At 46.4% G+C, this 18,793-nt stretch overlaps 1 protein-coding gene across 5 annotated transcripts in view; it reads right to left on the bottom strand.

The window, feature by feature from the left end:
- LOC120060754 (transcription factor EB-like) overlaps nt 1-18,793 on the bottom strand; it is a 79,999-nt gene that overhangs the window by 7,040 nt on the left and 54,166 nt on the right. For 2 of the 5 annotated variants that reach the window (XM_039010168.1, XM_039010177.1), the window contains exons 5-9: nt 17,308-17,406; nt 17,011-17,208; nt 12,570-12,659; nt 5,352-5,469; nt 3,438-3,494 (exon numbers count right to left, since the gene is read on the bottom strand). In XM_039010168.1, the coding sequence (XP_038866096.1) occupies nt 3,438-3,494; nt 5,352-5,469; nt 12,570-12,659; nt 17,011-17,208; nt 17,308-17,406 (562 nt within the window). The remainder of the gene's footprint in view (nt 1-3,437; nt 3,495-5,351; nt 5,470-12,569; nt 12,660-17,010; nt 17,209-17,307; nt 17,407-18,793) is intronic. The other 3 variants (XM_039010193.1, XM_039010185.1, XM_039010201.1) reach the window with 3 other exon arrangements.

The raw sequence follows: 18,793 nt of genomic DNA, 5'->3' as shown, positions 1-18,793 counted from the left end.
CCCCCGCACACTGACTCTCTACCCCCGCACACTGACTCTATACCCCCGCACACTGACTCTGTACCCCCGCACACTGACTCTGTACCCCCGCACACTGACTCTCTACCCCCGCACACTGACTCTATACCCCCGCACACTGACTCTGTACCCCCGCACACTGACTCTGTACCCCGCACACTGACTCTCTACCCCCGCACACTGACTCTGTACCCCCGCACACTGACTCTCTACCCCCGCACACTGACTCTCTACCCCCGCACACTGACTCTGTACCCCCGCACACTGACTCTCTACCCCCGCACACTGACTCTATACCCCCGCACACTGACTCTCTACCCCCGCACACTGACTCTCTACCCCCGCACACTGACTCTATACCCCCGCACACTGACTCTCTACCCCCGCACACTGACTCTCTACCCCCGCACACTGACTCTGTACCCCCGCACACTGACTCTCTACCCCCGCACACTGACTCTCTACCCCCGCACACTGACTCTGTACCCCCGCACACTGACTCTATACCCCCGCACACTGACTCTATACCCCCGCACACTGACTCTGTACCCCCGCACACTGACTCTATACCCCCGCACACTGACTCTATACCCCCGCACACTGACTCTCTACCCCCGCACACTGACTCTCTACCCCCGCACACTGACTCTCTACCCCCGCACACTGACTCTGTACCCCCGCACACTGACTCTGTACCCCCGCACACTGACTCTGTACCCCCGCACACTGACTCTGTACCCCCGCACACTGACTCTGTACCCCCGCACACTGACTCTATACCCCCGCACACTGACTCTATACCCCCGCACACTGACTCTGTACCCCCGCACACTGACTCTGTACCCCCGCACACTGACTCTGTACCCCCGCACACTGACTCTGTACCCCCGCACACTGACTCTGTACCCCCGCACACTGACTCTGTACCCCCGCACACTGACTCTGTACCCCCGCACACTGACTCTGTACCCCCGCACACTGACTCTATACCCCCGCACACTGACTCTATACCCCCGCACACTGACTCTATACCCCCGCACACTGACTCTGTACCCCCGCACACTGACTCTGTACCCCCGCACACTGACTCTGTACCCCCGCACACTGACTCTGTACCCCCGCACACTGACTCTGTACCCCCGCACACTGACTCTATACCCCCGCACACTGACTCTGTACCCCGCACACTGACTCTGTACCCCCGCACACTGACTCTGTACCCCCGCACACTGACTCTGTACCCCCTGCACACTGACTCTGTACCCCCCCACACTGACTCTGTACCCCCGCACACTGACTCTGTACCCCCGCACACTGACCTGTACCCCCGCACATTGACCTGTACCCCCGCACATTGACCTGTACCCCCGCACATTGACCTGTACCCCCGCACATTGACCTGTACCCCCGCACATTGACCTGTACCCCCGCACATTGACCAGTACCCCCGCACATTGACCTGTACCCCCGCACATTGACCAGTACCCCCGCACATTGACCAGTACCCCCGCACATTGACCAGTACCCCCTGTATATAGCCTCGCTATTGTTATTTTACTGCTGTAACGACCTGTTGTATTCGGCACATGTGACAAATACCATTTTGATTTAACACAGGCACTACACATATACACCCTAAAAAACTAGTGTGACAGGCAATTAGACTTTAGTGCCAGAGCAGCAGAAAGGTGTGGGTTAAACATCCACCTGTGGGTTGCCCTGTATCAGCTGAATTACCACGGTGTGTGTGTGTGTGTGTGTGTGTGTGTGTGTGTGTGTGTGTGTGTGTGTGTGTGTGTGTGTGTGTAGAGGGAAAGAGAGAGAGGTGTACTTTAAACAGAGAGAGATAGTAAAAAGGAGAGGGATGTTCAAAAAGTGCAAACTCATTCATATTCAACTTTGCAAGAGAGACAGATAGGAGAGAGAGAGAGAGACATATAGGAGAGAGAGAGAGAGAGAGAGAGAGAGAGAGAGAGAGAGAGAGAGAGAGAGAGAGAGAGAGAGAGAGAGAGAGAGAGAGAGAGAGACAGATAGGAGAGAGAGAGAGACAGATAGGAGAGCGAGAGAGAGAGACAGATAGGAGAGAGAGAGAGAGACAGATAGGAGAGAGAGAGAGAGACATATAGGAGAGAGAGAGAGACATATAGGAGAGAGAGAGAGAGAGAGAGAGAGAGAGAGAGACAGATAGGAGAGAGAGAGAAACAGATAGGAGAGAGAGAGAGAGAGAGAGACAGATAGGAGAGAGAGAGAGAGAGACAGATAGGAGAGAGAGAGAGACAGATAGGAGAGAGAGAGAGAGAGACAGATAGGAGAGAGAGAGACAGATAGGAGAGAGAGAGAGAGAGACAGATAGGAGAGAGAGAGAGAGACATAGGGGAGAGAGAGAGAGAGACATATGGGAGAGAGAGAGAGAGACATATAGGGGTAGAGAGAGAGAGACAGAGAGAGAGAGAGAGACAGATAGGAGAGAGAGAGAAACAGATAGGAGAGAGAGAGAGAGAGAGAGACAGATAGGAGAGAGAGAGAGAGACAGATAGGAGAGAGAGAGAGAGAGACAGATAGGAGAGAGAGAGAGAGAGACAGATAGGAGAGAGAGAGAGAGAGACAGATAGGAGAGAGAGAGAGACAGATAGGAGAGAGAGAGAGAGAGACAGATAGGAGAGAGAGAGACAGATAGGAGAGAGAGAGAGAGAGACAGATAGGAGAGAGAGAGAGACAGATGGGAGAGAGAGAGAGAGACAGATAGGAGAGAGAGAGAGAGACAGATAGGAGAGAGAGAGAGAGATATAGGAGAGAGAGAGAGAGATATAGGAGAGAGAGAGAGAGATATAGGAGAGAGAGAGAGAGAGAGATAGAGAGAGAGAGACAGATAGGAGAGAGAGAGAAACAGATAGGAGAGAGAGAGAGAGAGAGACAGATAGGAGAGAGAGAGAGACAGATAGGAGAGAGAGAGAGAGAGACAGAGAGACAGATAGGAGAGAGAGAGAGAGAGAGAGAGAGAGAGAGAGAGAGAGAGAGACAGATAGGAGAGAGAGAGACAGATAGGAGAGAGAGAGAGACAGATAGGAGAGAGAGAGAGAGACAGATAGGAGAGAGAGAGAGAGACAGAGAGGAGAGAGAGAGAGAGAGAGGAGAGAGAGAGAGAGAGAGAGAGACAGATAGGAGAGAGAGATAGACAGATAGGAGAGAGAGAGAGAGAGAGAGAGAGAGAGGAGAGAGAGAGAGAGATAGGAGAGAGAGAGAGAGAGACAGATAGGAGAGAGAGAGAGAGAGAGAGAGAGATAGGAGAGAGAGAGAGAGAGAGAGAGAGAGAGATAGGAGAGAGAGAGAGAGACAGATAGGAGAGAGAGAGAGATACAGATAGGAGAGAGAGAGAGAGAGAGAGAGAGAGAGCAAGGGAAAGGGCAGAATAAACTCACTCAGGTTGTGGTTGTCTTTCTTCTGTCTCTCCTTGGCCATCGCACGGGCTTCTGCATCTTGACAAAAACAACAAGCAATGAACTAACACTGTCCTCACACAACCCATCAACACTAACTACTATCAGCTGCCAAAAAAACCTTAGAGACGGTATGTACATCCCTATGAGACGGTACAGTATGTACGTCCCCATGAGACGGTATGTACGTCCCCATGAGACGGTATGTACGTCCCCATGAGACGGTATGTACGTCCCCATGAGACGGTATGTACGTCCCCATGAGACGGTATGTACGTCCCCATGAGACGGTATGTACGTCCCTATGAGACGGTATGTACGTCCCCATGAGACGGTATGTACGTCCCCATGAGACGGTATGAACGTCCCTATGAGACGCTATGTACGTCCCTATGAGACGGTATGTACGTCCCTATGAGACGGTATGTACGTCCCCATGAGACGGTATGTACGTCCCCATGAGACGCTATGTACGTCCCTATGAGACGGTATGTACGTCCCTATGAGATGGTATGAACGTCCCCATGAGACGGTATGAACGTCCCTATGAGACGGTATGTACGTCCCCATGAGACGGTATGTACGTCCCCATGAGACGGTATGTACGTCCCTATGAGACGGTATGTACGTCCCTATGAGATGGTATGAACGTCCCCATGAGACGGTATGAACGTCCCCATGAGACGGTATGTACGTCCCTATGAGACGGTATGTACGTCCCTATGAGACGGTATGTACGTCCCCATGAGACGGTATGTACGTCCCCATGAGACGGTATGAACGTCCCTATGAGACGCTATGTACGTCCCTATGAGACGGTATGTACGTCCCTATGAGACGGTATGTACGTCCCCATGAGACGGTATGTACGTCCCTATGAGACGGTATGTACGTCCCTATGAGACGGTATGTACGTCCCCATGAGACGGTATGTACGTCCCCATGAGACGCTATGTACGTCCCTATGAGACGGTATGTACGTCCCTATGAGATGGTATGAACGTCCCCATGAGACGGTATGTACGTCCCTATGAGACGCTATGTACGTCCCTATGAGACGCTATGTACGTCCCTATGAGACGGTATGTACGTCCCTATGAGATGGTATGTCCTGTGAAACATTACTAAAGGAAACCTGGGCTGATTGATGTAACTCACAGGCTGGCCCTCACAAACGGGTGTGAAATGACACATTACAGTAGAAACGTGTGGCTTCAGAAAAACACTGTTTCATAACATGTTAACAGCCATGAACCCATTGGGATGTTTATGTGGTGCTCCTCTGCTGAGTGTGTGAAGCACGCATATTCATTTGTGTGTGTGTCAAATGTGCATTAGGATGCACATGTGTGAAAGAGTGTGTAGTGAGTGTGATTTCTGTTTGTAGTTTGGGGTGATAGAGAGTGTGATTTCTGTTTGTAGTTTGGGGTGATAGAGAGTGTGATTTCTGTTTGTAGTTTGGGGTGATAGAGAGTGCGATTTCTGTTTGTAGTTTGGGGTGATAGAGAGTGTGATTTCTGTTTGTAGTTTGGGGTGATAGAGAGTGTGATTTCTGTTTGTAGTTTGGGGTGATAGAGAGTGTGATTTCTGTTTGTAGTTTGGGGTGATAGAGAGTGTGATTTCTGTTTGTAGTTTGGGGTGATAGAGAGTGTGCAGATCACTTTAACTCACTCAACTGGGATACAGTGTTTCCCCGTAACTGTCAATGAAGAACTACATTGCTTCATTTATTCATTTAATTTCATCACAGCAGAAGTGACGTTCAATGAACCCGTCGTTTTGAGAAAAATAGACCCTGCAGAGGAGGCTGGTGGGAGGAGCTGTGTGGTTGCTGTGTGTCTAAGCTTGTCTCTGATTAGTTGCCATGGCTGTGCCTGCGGCTGTGATTGGTCCTACCCGTCAGCTCTCGTTTGATGGCCAGGTTGGCAGGGCAGGAGTTGCTGGTCATGGCGATGGATTGACCGGTCATCCCAGGGCCCGTGTACACGTCCAGGTGACTGCTGGACAGAGGGAGCTGAGGAGGGGACACACATCAGAATGAGCATCGCATAACCTACACTCTATAATATCAATAACACAGAGGATTCGTCATTCAGGTCACTCTCTTTGTGAGATGAGAATCCATGGAAAGAGGAGATTGAAGGGTTAAACAGGGGTTATGCATGCTAATACTTCAGATGAAGTATCTTCACTTAATCTCTTACAAATGACTAGTCACTTACTCTCCTATCAAGTTCAATGAAGAATGGGTTCCAACAATGACACCAAGCACATCCTTCAGATGGGGAAATGATAGTTAGATAAACTATTCTTACAAGCCACTCTATTTTCAGGGCAGTTTAGACCCCACGTTAAGTCCTTGCGGTTGTTTGATAGCCTGATACACAACAGAATTCAGGAAACCCAACGAAGCACGAAACACAACCTAGGAACACATTTTTTTTTTCCATAAACACTGTTTCCTGAGATCACCCTCAATTAACTGATTGAGAGAGAGAGAGAGACAGAGACAGAGAGAGTGAGACAGAGAGAGTGAGACAGAGACAGAGAGAGTGAGACAGAGTGACATATTTCCCTCAGGTTACACAGACCCATAAAGAATATGAAAACAAATCCAATTTTAATTAACTCTCATATCTACTGGGTGAAATTCCACAGTGTGCATCACAGCAGCAATATTTGTGAACGGTTGCCACAAGAAAATAGCAACCAGTGAAGAACAAACACCATTGTAAATACAACCCATATTTATGTTTATTTATTTTCCATTTTGCACATTGTTACAACACTGTATATAGCCATAACATGACATTTTAAATGTCTCTATACCATTGGAACTGGAGTGTAATATTTAGTGTTCATTTTTTATTGTTTATTTCACTTTTGTTTATTATCCATTTCACTTGCTTTGGCAATGTAAACATATGTTTCCCATGCCAATAAAGCCCTTTGAATTAAATTGAATTTAGAGAGAGAGACAGAGAGACAGAATGGTGAAGGCAGTGTCTCCTGGGAGTTATATGGCATCATATTGTGCGTAACCCTGGTTAGCCCTCTGAGCCTGAGGGAACTTAATAAACACACAGTGTGTTACATGTTTAGTGGCTGTAAAGAGCAGATAGCAGAAGATAACAGGCCAATATCACACCTGGAAACTACTGCCTCTAACTGCCTCTGCTCTGACAGACACACAACTATTGACTATCGGTCTCTCTTCTTATCTCTACAGCTTTATTCTCTGACCATATCTCTAGCCCAGCCTCTGTTTGGAAGACTAGCGGTCTCCTCTGTAGAGGTTGTGTAGAGGTTGTGTAGAGGTTGTGTAGCTGTTACGTAGCAGGCCCTATGGGCTACTACTAGTCAAGCACCCTGATAAGGGATTTGAAGATGAAACCTCCAATAATAAAGAAACACTTTGAATTCCACACAAGAGGATGTGGCTGAATATCTCCTTTGCAATACTAATGAGGCTTGACTGATAGGAGAGGTAGATACCTTATCACTGAGACTACTGACGAGCAGCCCGGTCTCACTCACACATGCACACAGTTAAACCACAGGCTCAAAACAGACCGCTAAGTGGACGGAGACCTCTGATCACTCATCAAGCAAACAGATCTACAGTACACTGATCAAAAGGAAATGACGTCTTCAGTAGGGTCTTCCTCTCCGTTATCTTAAATCTGGGACATGAAGTTAAGAGTTAGGTGTAACCCTCTCCTCTCCTTGTCCCTTCCTCTCCCCTCTCTGTGACTGTCTCCCATCCTACACACAATCAGCATGACCCGATAATGTCCATTTATAACAAACTCTCACTCTCGCAGGTCAGTCATGCCTGGCATTCTCTCAGTGGCATTCCCAAGCTTTCCTTAAACTCACAGATTCCACAGATTCCAGGGAGTATACCATGATAATCCACGGATTAGCAGATGAGTTTCATTCATTAGGGGAAAACTCAGTGTTTAAGGAAAGTTAACGAGGAAAGAACCTCCAAAAGCAGAGAGAAGATTTGTAAGGTAACTGACATTAGCCCTGAGGGATCTCATTATAAACATCTCAGCAGAGCACAGGGACCTTGACAGAGACAGAGAGAACAGCATAACTGTTTACAGGTCTGCATATTAAGTCTCTACAGAACTAAAAAACAAGCACATCTTCTTCGCTGATTTGTTGCACATCTGGTGCAAAATTGTAGCAATGCGATGGGAATACCTTATCTCCCTCACCATCAATACTCCATACAGACAGCTGAATCCATGCACAGAGCCACTTTATACCACTGTCCCAGCATGCAAATCACACCGCTCAGTTTAGCTCCTGGACGGGCAATCAATTTCCAAATAGCTAAATCTAACCAATGACTATGATATTGAATATTATGTAATCACACACACCCAACAAAACACAACACAATACACACAGTACTGAGTGATCAAGAGCCAATCAACTGAACCAGGAACACCAAGAGATAAACCCAGAGAATGCCCTTCCACACACACACACACACACACACACACACACACACACACACACACACACACACACACACACACACACACACACACACACACACACACACACACACACACACACACACACACACACACACACACGATAGAGCAGGGAGACAGGGGAGAAGCCAGCAGTGACCTTTACGCTGTCATGCCAGACAGTTAATGTCCCATGCAGTTCTCTCTCTAATGGCCGAGCGTGTCCCTCACTGGAAGTTTGCCCACAGCGATAGGCCTCAGCTCAACCGCTCCCATATCAAAGTGCTGCTTCCTTCCAGCCTCCAGCCTGCAGCACCAGCCCCAGGGGCCTGAGGACTAGACTCATCCCCTAATCAGAGACTCGAGGCTGGGAGTTAGAGATGACCCGCCCTGCCCCAGCCCCAGCCAATCCAGAGAGGGGTCATGAGGGAGGGGGGCATAACTCTCCTAACTCTCCTGCCTCACTACTGACCAAGATGGGGGAACAAATACACAAACCTCATATTTCCCAACCACACACACAAATGCATGCACACACACAGACACACACACAAACCAGAGCGCAGACCTCTTACCAGTTGGATCTGTTCCCCATCTATCACCTCCACGATGGCATACGTCTTATTCATCTCCTTCCTCCTTTCGTCCTTCTCTGGATACGTCTCCCTCTTACTCTCTCACACTGACTCACTGGCTCGCTCCAGCCCTCCTCAGAGACTAACCAATCTCACCAAATCCCTCTCTCTTCTACCTCTCGGCTATACAATGAACTTTCCCCTAACTGGACTTTCAGCCTGTTTTTCCCCCATTCCCCTCCTCCTTCTCCTCCACCTCTCCTTCCCTCTTCCTCTCTTTCCAAATGCCTTGTAAACAAGTTGTACTCTACCTAGCGGTGGTTTAATTGTTCATTCGGAGCCATTCCTTTAAAACACAGAGCTCTGTGCTTCTGCTCGAAGAAAGACGCTCTCAGACCACAGACTTTTTTAGGGCTAGGAATGCCCCTCTTCCTCTCTCTTTCAAAACTGCAGCACTTCACGTCAATAATTTAAAATCAATGAAATACTTAGAGTCCTTTAAAACAACTGAAGGTTTCCCCTGAGGTGGGAAGGCAGCAGCACCAGACAGCTAATTGAAGCCAATATAGATCAGCAGTTATTCATTAAACACTAAGGAACAAAAAACCACAGGCCCACTGCCCCCCCGCCAACATCAAATATCGGCCATTTTGAAGTTTGGGAAGCTAAATGCAACAGTAATAACAACAACAGTAGTTCTCAGATAGGACACAAACATACAGTAGTTCTCAGATAGGACACAAACATACAGTAGTTCTCAGACAGGACACAAACATACAGTAGTTCTCAGATAGGACACAAACATACAGTAGTTCTCAGACAGGACACAAACATACAGTAGTTCTCAGACAGGACACAAACATACAGTAGTTCTCAGATAGGACACAAACATACAGTAGTTCTCAGATAGGACACAAACATACAGTAGTTCTCAGACAGGACACAAACATACAGTAGTTCTCAGATAGGACACAAACATACAGTAGTTCTCAGACAGGACACAAACATACAGTAGTTCTCAGACAGGACACAAACATACAGTAGTTCTCAGATAGGACACAAACATACAGTAGTTCTCAGATAGGACACAAACATACAGTAGTTCTCAGACAGGACACAAACATACAGTAGTTCTCAGACAGGACACAAACATACAGTAGTTCTCAGACAGGACACAAACAACAGTAGTTCTCAGATAGGACACAAACATACAGTAGTTCTCAGACAGGACACAAACATACAGTAGTTCTCAGACAGGACACAAACATACAGAAGAGTCTGTAGCTTAAGATGGAGGGATTCTGATAAACGGAACAACGCGTCTCTTTCTCCCCTCAGAGCCCAGTCACAGCCTTAGTACTGATGAGTCGGCATAATCACCCCATTGACTCACACAGGGAGGGGTGGACTGGGACCAAAATAGAACAGAGAGGGGTAAGACAGGGGTGAGAGAGGGGTGAGAGACGGGTGATAGAGGTAGATAGAGGGGTGAGAAAGGACACGGGAGAGGCAGAAAGTGGTGAGAGATGGGTAGAGGAACGTCAAGAGGAGTACGTAAAGGGCAGAGAGGGTACAAACCTAAAATAGCCCACTGGAAGACTGATCATAAACTATACTGAACAAAAATATAAACGCAACATGTAAAGTGTTTGTCCCATGAGCTGAAATAAAACATCCCTGTTAGTGAGCAGTTCTCCTTTACCAAGAGAATCCATCCACCTGACAGGTGTGGCATATTAAGAAGCTGATTAAACTGCATGATCATTACACAGGTGCACCTTGTACTGGGGACTCTAAAATTTACAGTTGTCGTCACACAACACAATGCCATTGATGTCTTAAGTTTTGAGGGAGTGTGCAATCAGCATGCTGACTGCAGGAATGTCCACCAGAGCTGTTGCCAGAAAATGTAATGTTCATTTCTCTACCATAAGCGTTCTCCAACGTCATTTTAGAGAATTTGGCGGTACGTCCAACCGGCCTCACAACCGCAGATCACGTGTAACCATGGCAGCCCAGGACCTCCACTTCTGGTTTCTTCACCTGTGGGATCGTCTGAGACCAGCCACCCGGACAGCTGATGAAATTAAGGAGTCTGTCTGTAATAAAGCCATTTTGTGGGGAATAACTCATTCTGATTGGCTGGGCCTGGCTCCCAAGTGGGAGGATTATGCCCTCCCAGGACCACCCATGTCTGCACCCCTGCCCAGTCATGTGAAATCTATAGATTAGGGCCTAATTCATTAATTTCAATTGATTTCCTTATATGAACTGTAACTAAAATCGTTGAAATGGTTGCATATTGCGTTTATACACTGCTCAAAAAAATAAAGGGAACACTAAAATAACACATCCTAGATCTGAATGAATGAAATATTCTTATTAAATACTTTTTTCTTTACATAGTTGAATGTGCTGACAACAAAATCACACAAAAATGATCAATGGAAATCAAATTTATCAACCCATGGAGGTCTGGATTTGGAGTCACACTCAAAATTAAAGTGGAAAACCACACTACAGGCTGATCCAACTTTGATGTAATGTCCTTAAAACAAGTCAAAATGAGGCTCAGTAGTGTGTGTGGCCTCCACGTGCCTGTATGACCTCCCTACAACGCCTGGGCATGCTCCTGATGAGGTGGCGGATGGTCTCCTGAGGGATCTCCTCCCAGACCTGGACTAAAGCATCCGCCAACTCCTGGACAGTCTGTGGTGCAACGTGGCGTTGGTGGATGGAGCTAGACATGATGTCCCAGATGTGCTCAATTGGATTCAGGTCTGGGGAACGGGCGGGCCAGTCCATAGCATCAATGACTACCTCTTGCAGGAACTGCTGACACACTCCAGCCACATGAGGTCTAGCATTGTCTTGCATTAGGAGGAACCCAGGGCCAACCGCACCAGCATATGGTCTCACAAGGGGTCTGAGGATCTCATCTCAGTACCTAATGGCAGTCAGGCTACCTCTGGCAGGCACATGGAGGGCTGTGCGGCCCCCCAAAGAAATGCCACCCCACACCATGACTGTCCCACCGCCAAACCGGTCATGCTGGAGGATGTTGCAGGCAGCAGAACGTTCTCCACGGCGTCTCCAGACTCTGTCACGTCTGTCACATGTGCTCATGTGCTCAGTGTGAACCTGCTTTCATCTGTGAAGAGCACATTGCGCCAGTGGCGAATTTGCCAATCTTGGTGTTCTCTGGCAAATGCCAAACGTCCTGCACGGTGTTGGGCTGTAAGCACAACCCCCACCTGTGGACGTCGGGCCCTCATACCACCCTCATGGAGTCTGTTTCTGACCGTTTGAGCAGACACATGCACATTTGTGGCCTGCTGGAGGTCATTTTGCAGGGCTCTGGCAGTGATCCTCCTTGCACAAAGGCGGAGGTAGCGGTCCTGCTGCTGGGTTGTTGCCCTCCTACGGCCTCCTCCACGTCTCCTGATGTACTGGCCTGTCTCCTGGTAGCGCCTCCATGCTCTGGACACTACGCTGACAGACACAGCAAACCTTCTTGCCACAGCTCGCATTGATGTGCCATCCTGGATGAGCTGCACTACCTGAGCCACTTGTGTGGGTTGTAGACTCCGTCTCATGCTACCACTAGAGTGAAAGCACCGCCAGCATTCAAAAGTGACCAAAACATCAGCCAGGAAGCATAGGAACTGAGAAGTGGTCTGTGGTCACCACCTGCAAAACCACTCCTTTATTGCGGGTGTCTTGCTAATTGCCTATAATTTCCACCATTTGTCTATTCCATTTGCACAACAGCATGTGCAATTTATTGTCAATCAGTGTTGCTTCCTAAGTGGACAGTTTGATTTCACAGAAGTGTGATTGACTTGGAGTTACATTGTGTTGTTTAAGTGTTCCCTTTATTTTTTTGAGCAGTTTATTTTTCTTCAGTATATTAGTCCTATCTATCCATCCATCTCGACACACACCCACCTAACCCCTGGAATAGTCATTTCAACCCAGTTCAGAAGCGTTCAATCCTTGACAATCCCACCCAGGTTGAAAATGTACTGTCTGTATGGTATAATACTTACTGTGTTGGACATCTGAACAGGGTCAATGTACTGCTGGATGTCATCATAGCTCGACTGCATGCTGATGATGTCATCGATGACCTCATCCATCTGTGCCAAGAACAAGAAGGGAAAAACTGTTTAAATATTATACATTCAAGTACACTAAGATCAGTGATGCCACATCATATACAAACAGACCAAGGCAGCCATGTTGTGCAAACTGAGTAGATCAACTTCATTATCATGCCAGACGTTTCTTGCAGATAAGTGCTACACATTGGTGGTGAATGAAGTTCCCTATATAAGTGTGAGCCAGCTCTCTGGAAAAAGGTTGTTCAAATGAATTATGTGAAAAGTTATCATTAACTCTTTATTGACCATCTCTTGCACCTTGTACAGTAAGCTTCTCCGATGCACAGTATGCACCTTGTACAGTAAGCTTCTCCGATGCACAGTATGCACCTTGTACAGTAAGCTTCTCCGATGCACAGTATGCACCTTGTACAGTAAGCTTCTCCGATGCACAGTATGCACCTTGTACAGTAAGCTTCTCCGATGCACAGTATGCACCTTGTACAGTAAGCTTCTCCGATGCACAGTATGCACATTGTACAGTAAGCTTCTCCGATGCACAGTATGCACCTTGTACAGTAAGCTTCTCCGATGCACAGTATGCACCTTGTACAGTAAGCTTCTCCGATGCACAGTATGCACCTTGTACAGTAAGCTTCTCCGATGCACAGTATGCACCTTGTACAGTAAGCTTCTCCGATGCACAGTATGCACCTTGTACAGTAAGCTTCTCCGATGCACAGTATGCACCTTGTACAGTAAGCTTCTCCGATGCACAGTATGCACCTTGTACAGTAAGCTTCTCCGATGCACAGTATGCACATTGTACAGTAAGCTTCTCCGATGCACAGTATGCACCTTGTACAGTAAGCTTCTCCGATGCACAGTATGCACCTTGTACAGTAAGCTTCTCCGATGCACAGTATGCACATTGTACAGTAAGCTTCTCCGATGCACAGTATGCACCTTGTACAGTAAGCTTCTCCGATGCACAGTATGCACATTGTACAGTAAGCTTCTCCGATGCACAGTATGCACCTTGTACAGTAAGCTTCTCCGATGCACAGTATGCACCTTGTACAGTAAGCTTCTCCGATGCACAGTATGCACCTTGTACAGTAAGCTTCTCCGATGCATAGTATGCACCGTGTACAGTAAGCTTCTTCAATGCACAGTATGCACATTGTACAGTAAGCTTCTCCGATGCACAGTATGCACCTTGTACAGTAAGCTTCTCCGATGCACAGTATGCACATTGTACAGTAAGCTTCTCCGATGCACAGTATGCACATTGTACAGTAAGCTTCTCCGATGCACAGTATGCACCTTGTACAGTAAGCTTCTTCAATGCACAGTATGCACCTTGTACAGTAAGCTTCTTCGATGCACAGTATGCACCTTGGCTGGACTGCAACATACGGAATGGTCTATGTTCCTCTCTAACTGGACTAGAGACTCTCAGCTGATGGTTAACTGTTCTGGTAACTGTTCTGTTAACTGACTTGAGGCTGAGGCTAGTTGAGGTTAACTAACTGTTCTGTTAACTGACTTGAGGCTGAGGCTAGTTGAGGTTAACTAACTGTTCTGTTAACTGACTTGAGGCTGAGGCTAGTTGAGGTTAACTAACTGTTCTGTTAACTGACTTGAGGCTGAGGCTAGTTGAGGTTAACTAACTGTTCTGTTAACTGACTTGAGGCTGAGGCTAGTTGAGGTTAACTAACTGTTCTGTTAACTGACTTGAGGCTGAGGCTAGTTGAGGTTAACTAACTGTTCTGTTAACCTGTTTTGGCTGCAGGGGCAGTATTGAGTAGCCAGATAAAAGGTGCCCATTTCAAACGGCCTTGTACTCAATTCTTGCTCGTACAATATGCATATTATTATTAATATTGGATAGAAAACACTCTCTAGTTTCTAAAACCGTTTGAATTATGTCTCTGAGTGAAACAGAACTCATTCTGCAGCACATTTCCTGTCAGGGAGTGAGATTTCAGAAATCGAGGTCCCTGTTCTGGGGTCAGTTTGTAAGTCCCTATGTACGCTGTGGGGCTACAAACACTGCATACGCCTTCCTCTAGATGTCAGTAAGTGGTGAGAATTTGAATGGAGTGGATTGCGCAATCTGGGACCTTATATAAGACCATGGAGCGGAAGTACCGTCCTTTTCAACGGTGCGCCTGGCGCGGTAGGGACATCAGAGTGGCCTCCTGCCAAGCTTTCGTTTTGCCAGTTCTATATCTCCGGTCATGTTTTTATTCGTTATAGTTGTTAAAGACATCATAAGGTAGTTAATTTAAACCGACTTATAGCAATTTATATCCGTTTATTGCGATTTTCTGGCATTTCTTTGTGACGCGCTTTCAAGAGTTGGACACCTTTCCGGCACATGGCTAACGTTAGGGGCGATTTCGACAGGACAAGAGGACATCTTTCAACTAAAAGACGATTGTTCTGGACAAAGGACACCTTTCATGATGTTACAGGACTGTCATCTGAAGAATTCTGAGAAGGTTAGTGAAAAAATTAATATATTTTGGTGGTGAATACGTTATCGCTATGTTTGGCTGGAATCAATGCTGTTGTGTGGTTTGCTATTGTGGTAAGCTAATATAACGCTATATTGTGTTTTCGCTGTAAAACACTTAGAAAATCTGAAATATTGTCTGGATTCACAAGATCTGTGTCTTTCAATTGCTGTACGCTGTGTATTTTTAAGAAATGTTTTATGATGAGTAATTAGGTAATACACGTTGCTCTCTGTAGTTATTCTAGTCGCTTTGGGGAGAGTTGTGATGGTGGCTGCAATGGTAAACTATGATTTATACCTGAAATATGCACATTTTTCTAACAAAACATATGCTATACAATAAATATGTTATCAGACTGTCATCTGATGAAGTTGTTTCTTGGTTAGTGGCTATTTATATCTTTATTTGGTCGAATTTGTGATAGCTACTGATGGAGTAAAAAACTGATGGAGTAAAAAAAGTGGTGTCTTTTGCTATCGTGGTTAGCTAATAGATTTACATATTGTGTCTTCCCTGTAAAACATTTTAAAAATCGGACATGTTGGCTGGATTCACAAGATGTGTACCTTTCATATGCTGTATTGGACTTGTTAATGTGTGAAAGTTAAATATTTAAAAAAATATATATATTTTGAATTTCGCGCCCTGCACTTGAGCTGGCTGTTGTCATAAGTGTACCGACGTCGGGCTTGCAGCCATAAGAAGTTAACTGACTTGAGGCTGAGGCTAGTTGAGGTTAACTAACTGTTCTGTTAACTGACTTGAGGCTGAGGCTAGTTGAGGTTAACTAACTGTTCTGTTAACTGACTTGAGGCTGAGGCTAGTTGAGGTTAACTAACTGTTCTGTAGTTGAGTGATGCACTTCTGAACTCTACAGTTGCTGGTCTGCTCAGGTCTGTAGAAGATGCTGGGGAAGTTACATGTGTTGCTACGCCAGTGTGTGTGTGTGTGGACCAAAGTCTGTGGGGTTCAAAGGGCGTTGCAGTGTGTGTTATCCCCCTGTCATGCGTTATGCTGTAATTACTTTAGCGAGGCCATAATGGAGCATTTAAAGTGCAATGATAATCAGAGCTAGTTAGCCTCAGTTAGCTAACACAGCGACCTTTGGGTGCACACTGCTGTACAACGCCTTTATAGAGCTGGCCCTGGGTCTGTGGATGCCACCGAGATCAATAGCCGGTCTTTGCGTGCGCGTGCACACACACACACACACACACACACACACACACACACACACACACACACACACACACACACACACACACACACACACACACACACACACACACACACACACACACACACACACACAGCAGAGATGGTAGGTTGCACTCCATCATAATAAGGTGCAATGCTGTCATAATGATGCCTTCATAAACTGTGAATAGAATATAACGTAATCCCTAAATCCTCTCTTTATACAGCCTGGTAATCAAGTTGTATAGGAGATATTGCAGGGTTATATGTTCAATCCCACACGTTCTAGGCTTTATGGACCAAGGGAATGTGTCCATGATTTATGTCTTGTTGAGGTCAGGTTAGCCCCCTCAGAAATACAGTGAATTACAGAACATCACTTTCTCACAGATTATCACAGCTGAGACGGGCTTTTATGTTTGTCTAGACATGAGCTTTAGTACAACAGTGTGTGTTTGTGTTGAGTGTGAGAGAGTATATCTGTGTTGTGATTGTGTGCATACGTAGTTTGCATCTGTGTGTTCATGAACTGTATGTATTCCTGAAGTATCCAACCCAGTAGCACTCCAGAATCATTGGAAATCCCTGTGTGTATTTGCTGTGTGTGAGTGTGTGAGTGTGAGGGTGTGTATGGATTGTATGTGTGCAAGTGTGTGTGTAAGTACCTCGTGTACCTCGTTCTCGTGGCTGGAGCCGATGTTGAGCATGGCCATAGGGCTGTTGGGTGCGCTGTTTCCTGTGATGAGCTGCTCCGTACGGAGCCGGGGGGAGTGGAGAGGAGGGGGGGCCGAGGAAGAGGCCCCCGGGGGGGCCAGAGTGGGGGGAGGGGATGGCTGGACCACCCCTGTTACTGCATGCACCGTCTGCACAGAGAGGAGAGAGAGAGTGTTGAAGAAAGAGATGGAGGGAGAGAGAGACCAAGACAGATAGAGACAGAGAGAAAGAGGCAGACTGCGAGGTACCTGCTTGGTGGCGTAGGTGGTGGAGAGGTACTCCTTCACCTGTTGTCTCTGGGACTGGCGAATGTGGTAGTCTGTAGGGTTCTCCAGGTGAGTCTGCACCTGAACACACACAAGTAACACACCACACCAAGACTTAAACACAGTTGACATCATAATCAGACAAACTGCTCATCCTATCAGACATACATTACTGAATTCTCTCTGAACTATGTCAACAGCTTCATTTACCATTGCGTGCTGGTTGTCCATTGTCCATTGGTATGAGCCACAATGCCACAACAGTTTGTTGTGTATGGAACCCCAACATTGTAAAGCCTGCAGTCCCCAGGCCTGACCAGGGAGTAATAGGGGGTAGTAATAGAGGGTAGTAATAGAGTAGAGTATGGTAGGGTAGAATGGGGTAGAGTAGAATGGAGTAGGGCCGAGTAGAATAGGGTAGAGTAGAGTAGAGTAGGGTCGAGTAGAATAGAGTATGGTAGAGTAGAATAGAGTATGGTAGAGTAGAATAGAGTATGGTAGAATAGGGTAGAGTAGAATAGGGTAGAGTAGAGTAGAATAGAATAGAGTATGGTAGAATAGGGTAGAGTAGAATAGGGTAGAGTAGAGTAGAATAGGGTAGGGTTGAGTAGAGTAGAATAGGGTAGAGTAGAGTAGGGTAGAGTAGAATAGGGTACGGTAGAGTAGAGTAGGGTAGAGTAGAGTAGGGTAGAGTAGAATAGGGTAGAGTAGAATAGGGTAGAGTAGAATAGGGTAGGGTAGAGTAGAATAGAGTAGGGTAGAGTGTGGTAGAGTATAATAGAGTAGAGTATGGTAGAGTAGAATAGGGTAGAGTAGAATAGAGTAGGGTCGAGTAGAATAGGGTAGAGTAGGGTAGAGTAGAATAGAGTATGGTATGGTAGAGTAGAATATAGTATGGTAGAATAGGGTAGAGTAGAATAGGGTAGAGTAGAGTAGAATAGAATAGAGTATGGTAGAATAGGGTAGAGTAGAATAGGGTAGAGTAGAATAGGGTAGGGTTGAGTAGAATAGGGTAGGGTTGAGTAGAGTAGAATAGAGTATGGTAGAGTAGAATAGGGTAGAGTAGAATAGGGTAGGGTAGAATAGGGTACGGTAGAGTAGAGTAGAATAGGGTAGGGTAGAATAGGGTAGAGTAGAATAGGGTACGGTAGAGTAGAATACAGTAGGGTAGAGTAGGGTAGAGTATAATAGAGTAGAGTATGGTAGAGTAGAATAGGGTAGAGTAGAATAGAGTAGGGTCGAGTAGAATAGGGTAGAATAGGGTAGAGTAGAATAGGGTAGGGTAGAGTAGAATAGAGTATGGTAGAATAGGGTAGAGTAGAATAGGGTAGAGTAGAGTAGAATAGAGTATGGTAGAATAGGGTAGAGTAGAATAGGGTAGAATAGAATAGGGTAGGGTTGAGTAGAATAGGGTAGGGTTGAGTAGAGTAGAATAGGGTAGAGTAGAATAGGGTAGAGTAGAATAGGG

This window comes from Salvelinus namaycush, chromosome 2 (assembly GCF_016432855.1).
Source record: "Salvelinus namaycush isolate Seneca chromosome 2, SaNama_1.0, whole genome shotgun sequence".
NCBI classification, from domain to species: domain Eukaryota; kingdom Metazoa; phylum Chordata; class Actinopteri; order Salmoniformes; family Salmonidae; genus Salvelinus; species Salvelinus namaycush.
Note: the sequence above shows the minus strand (reverse complement) of the source record. Positions and strands in the feature narration are given on the sequence as shown.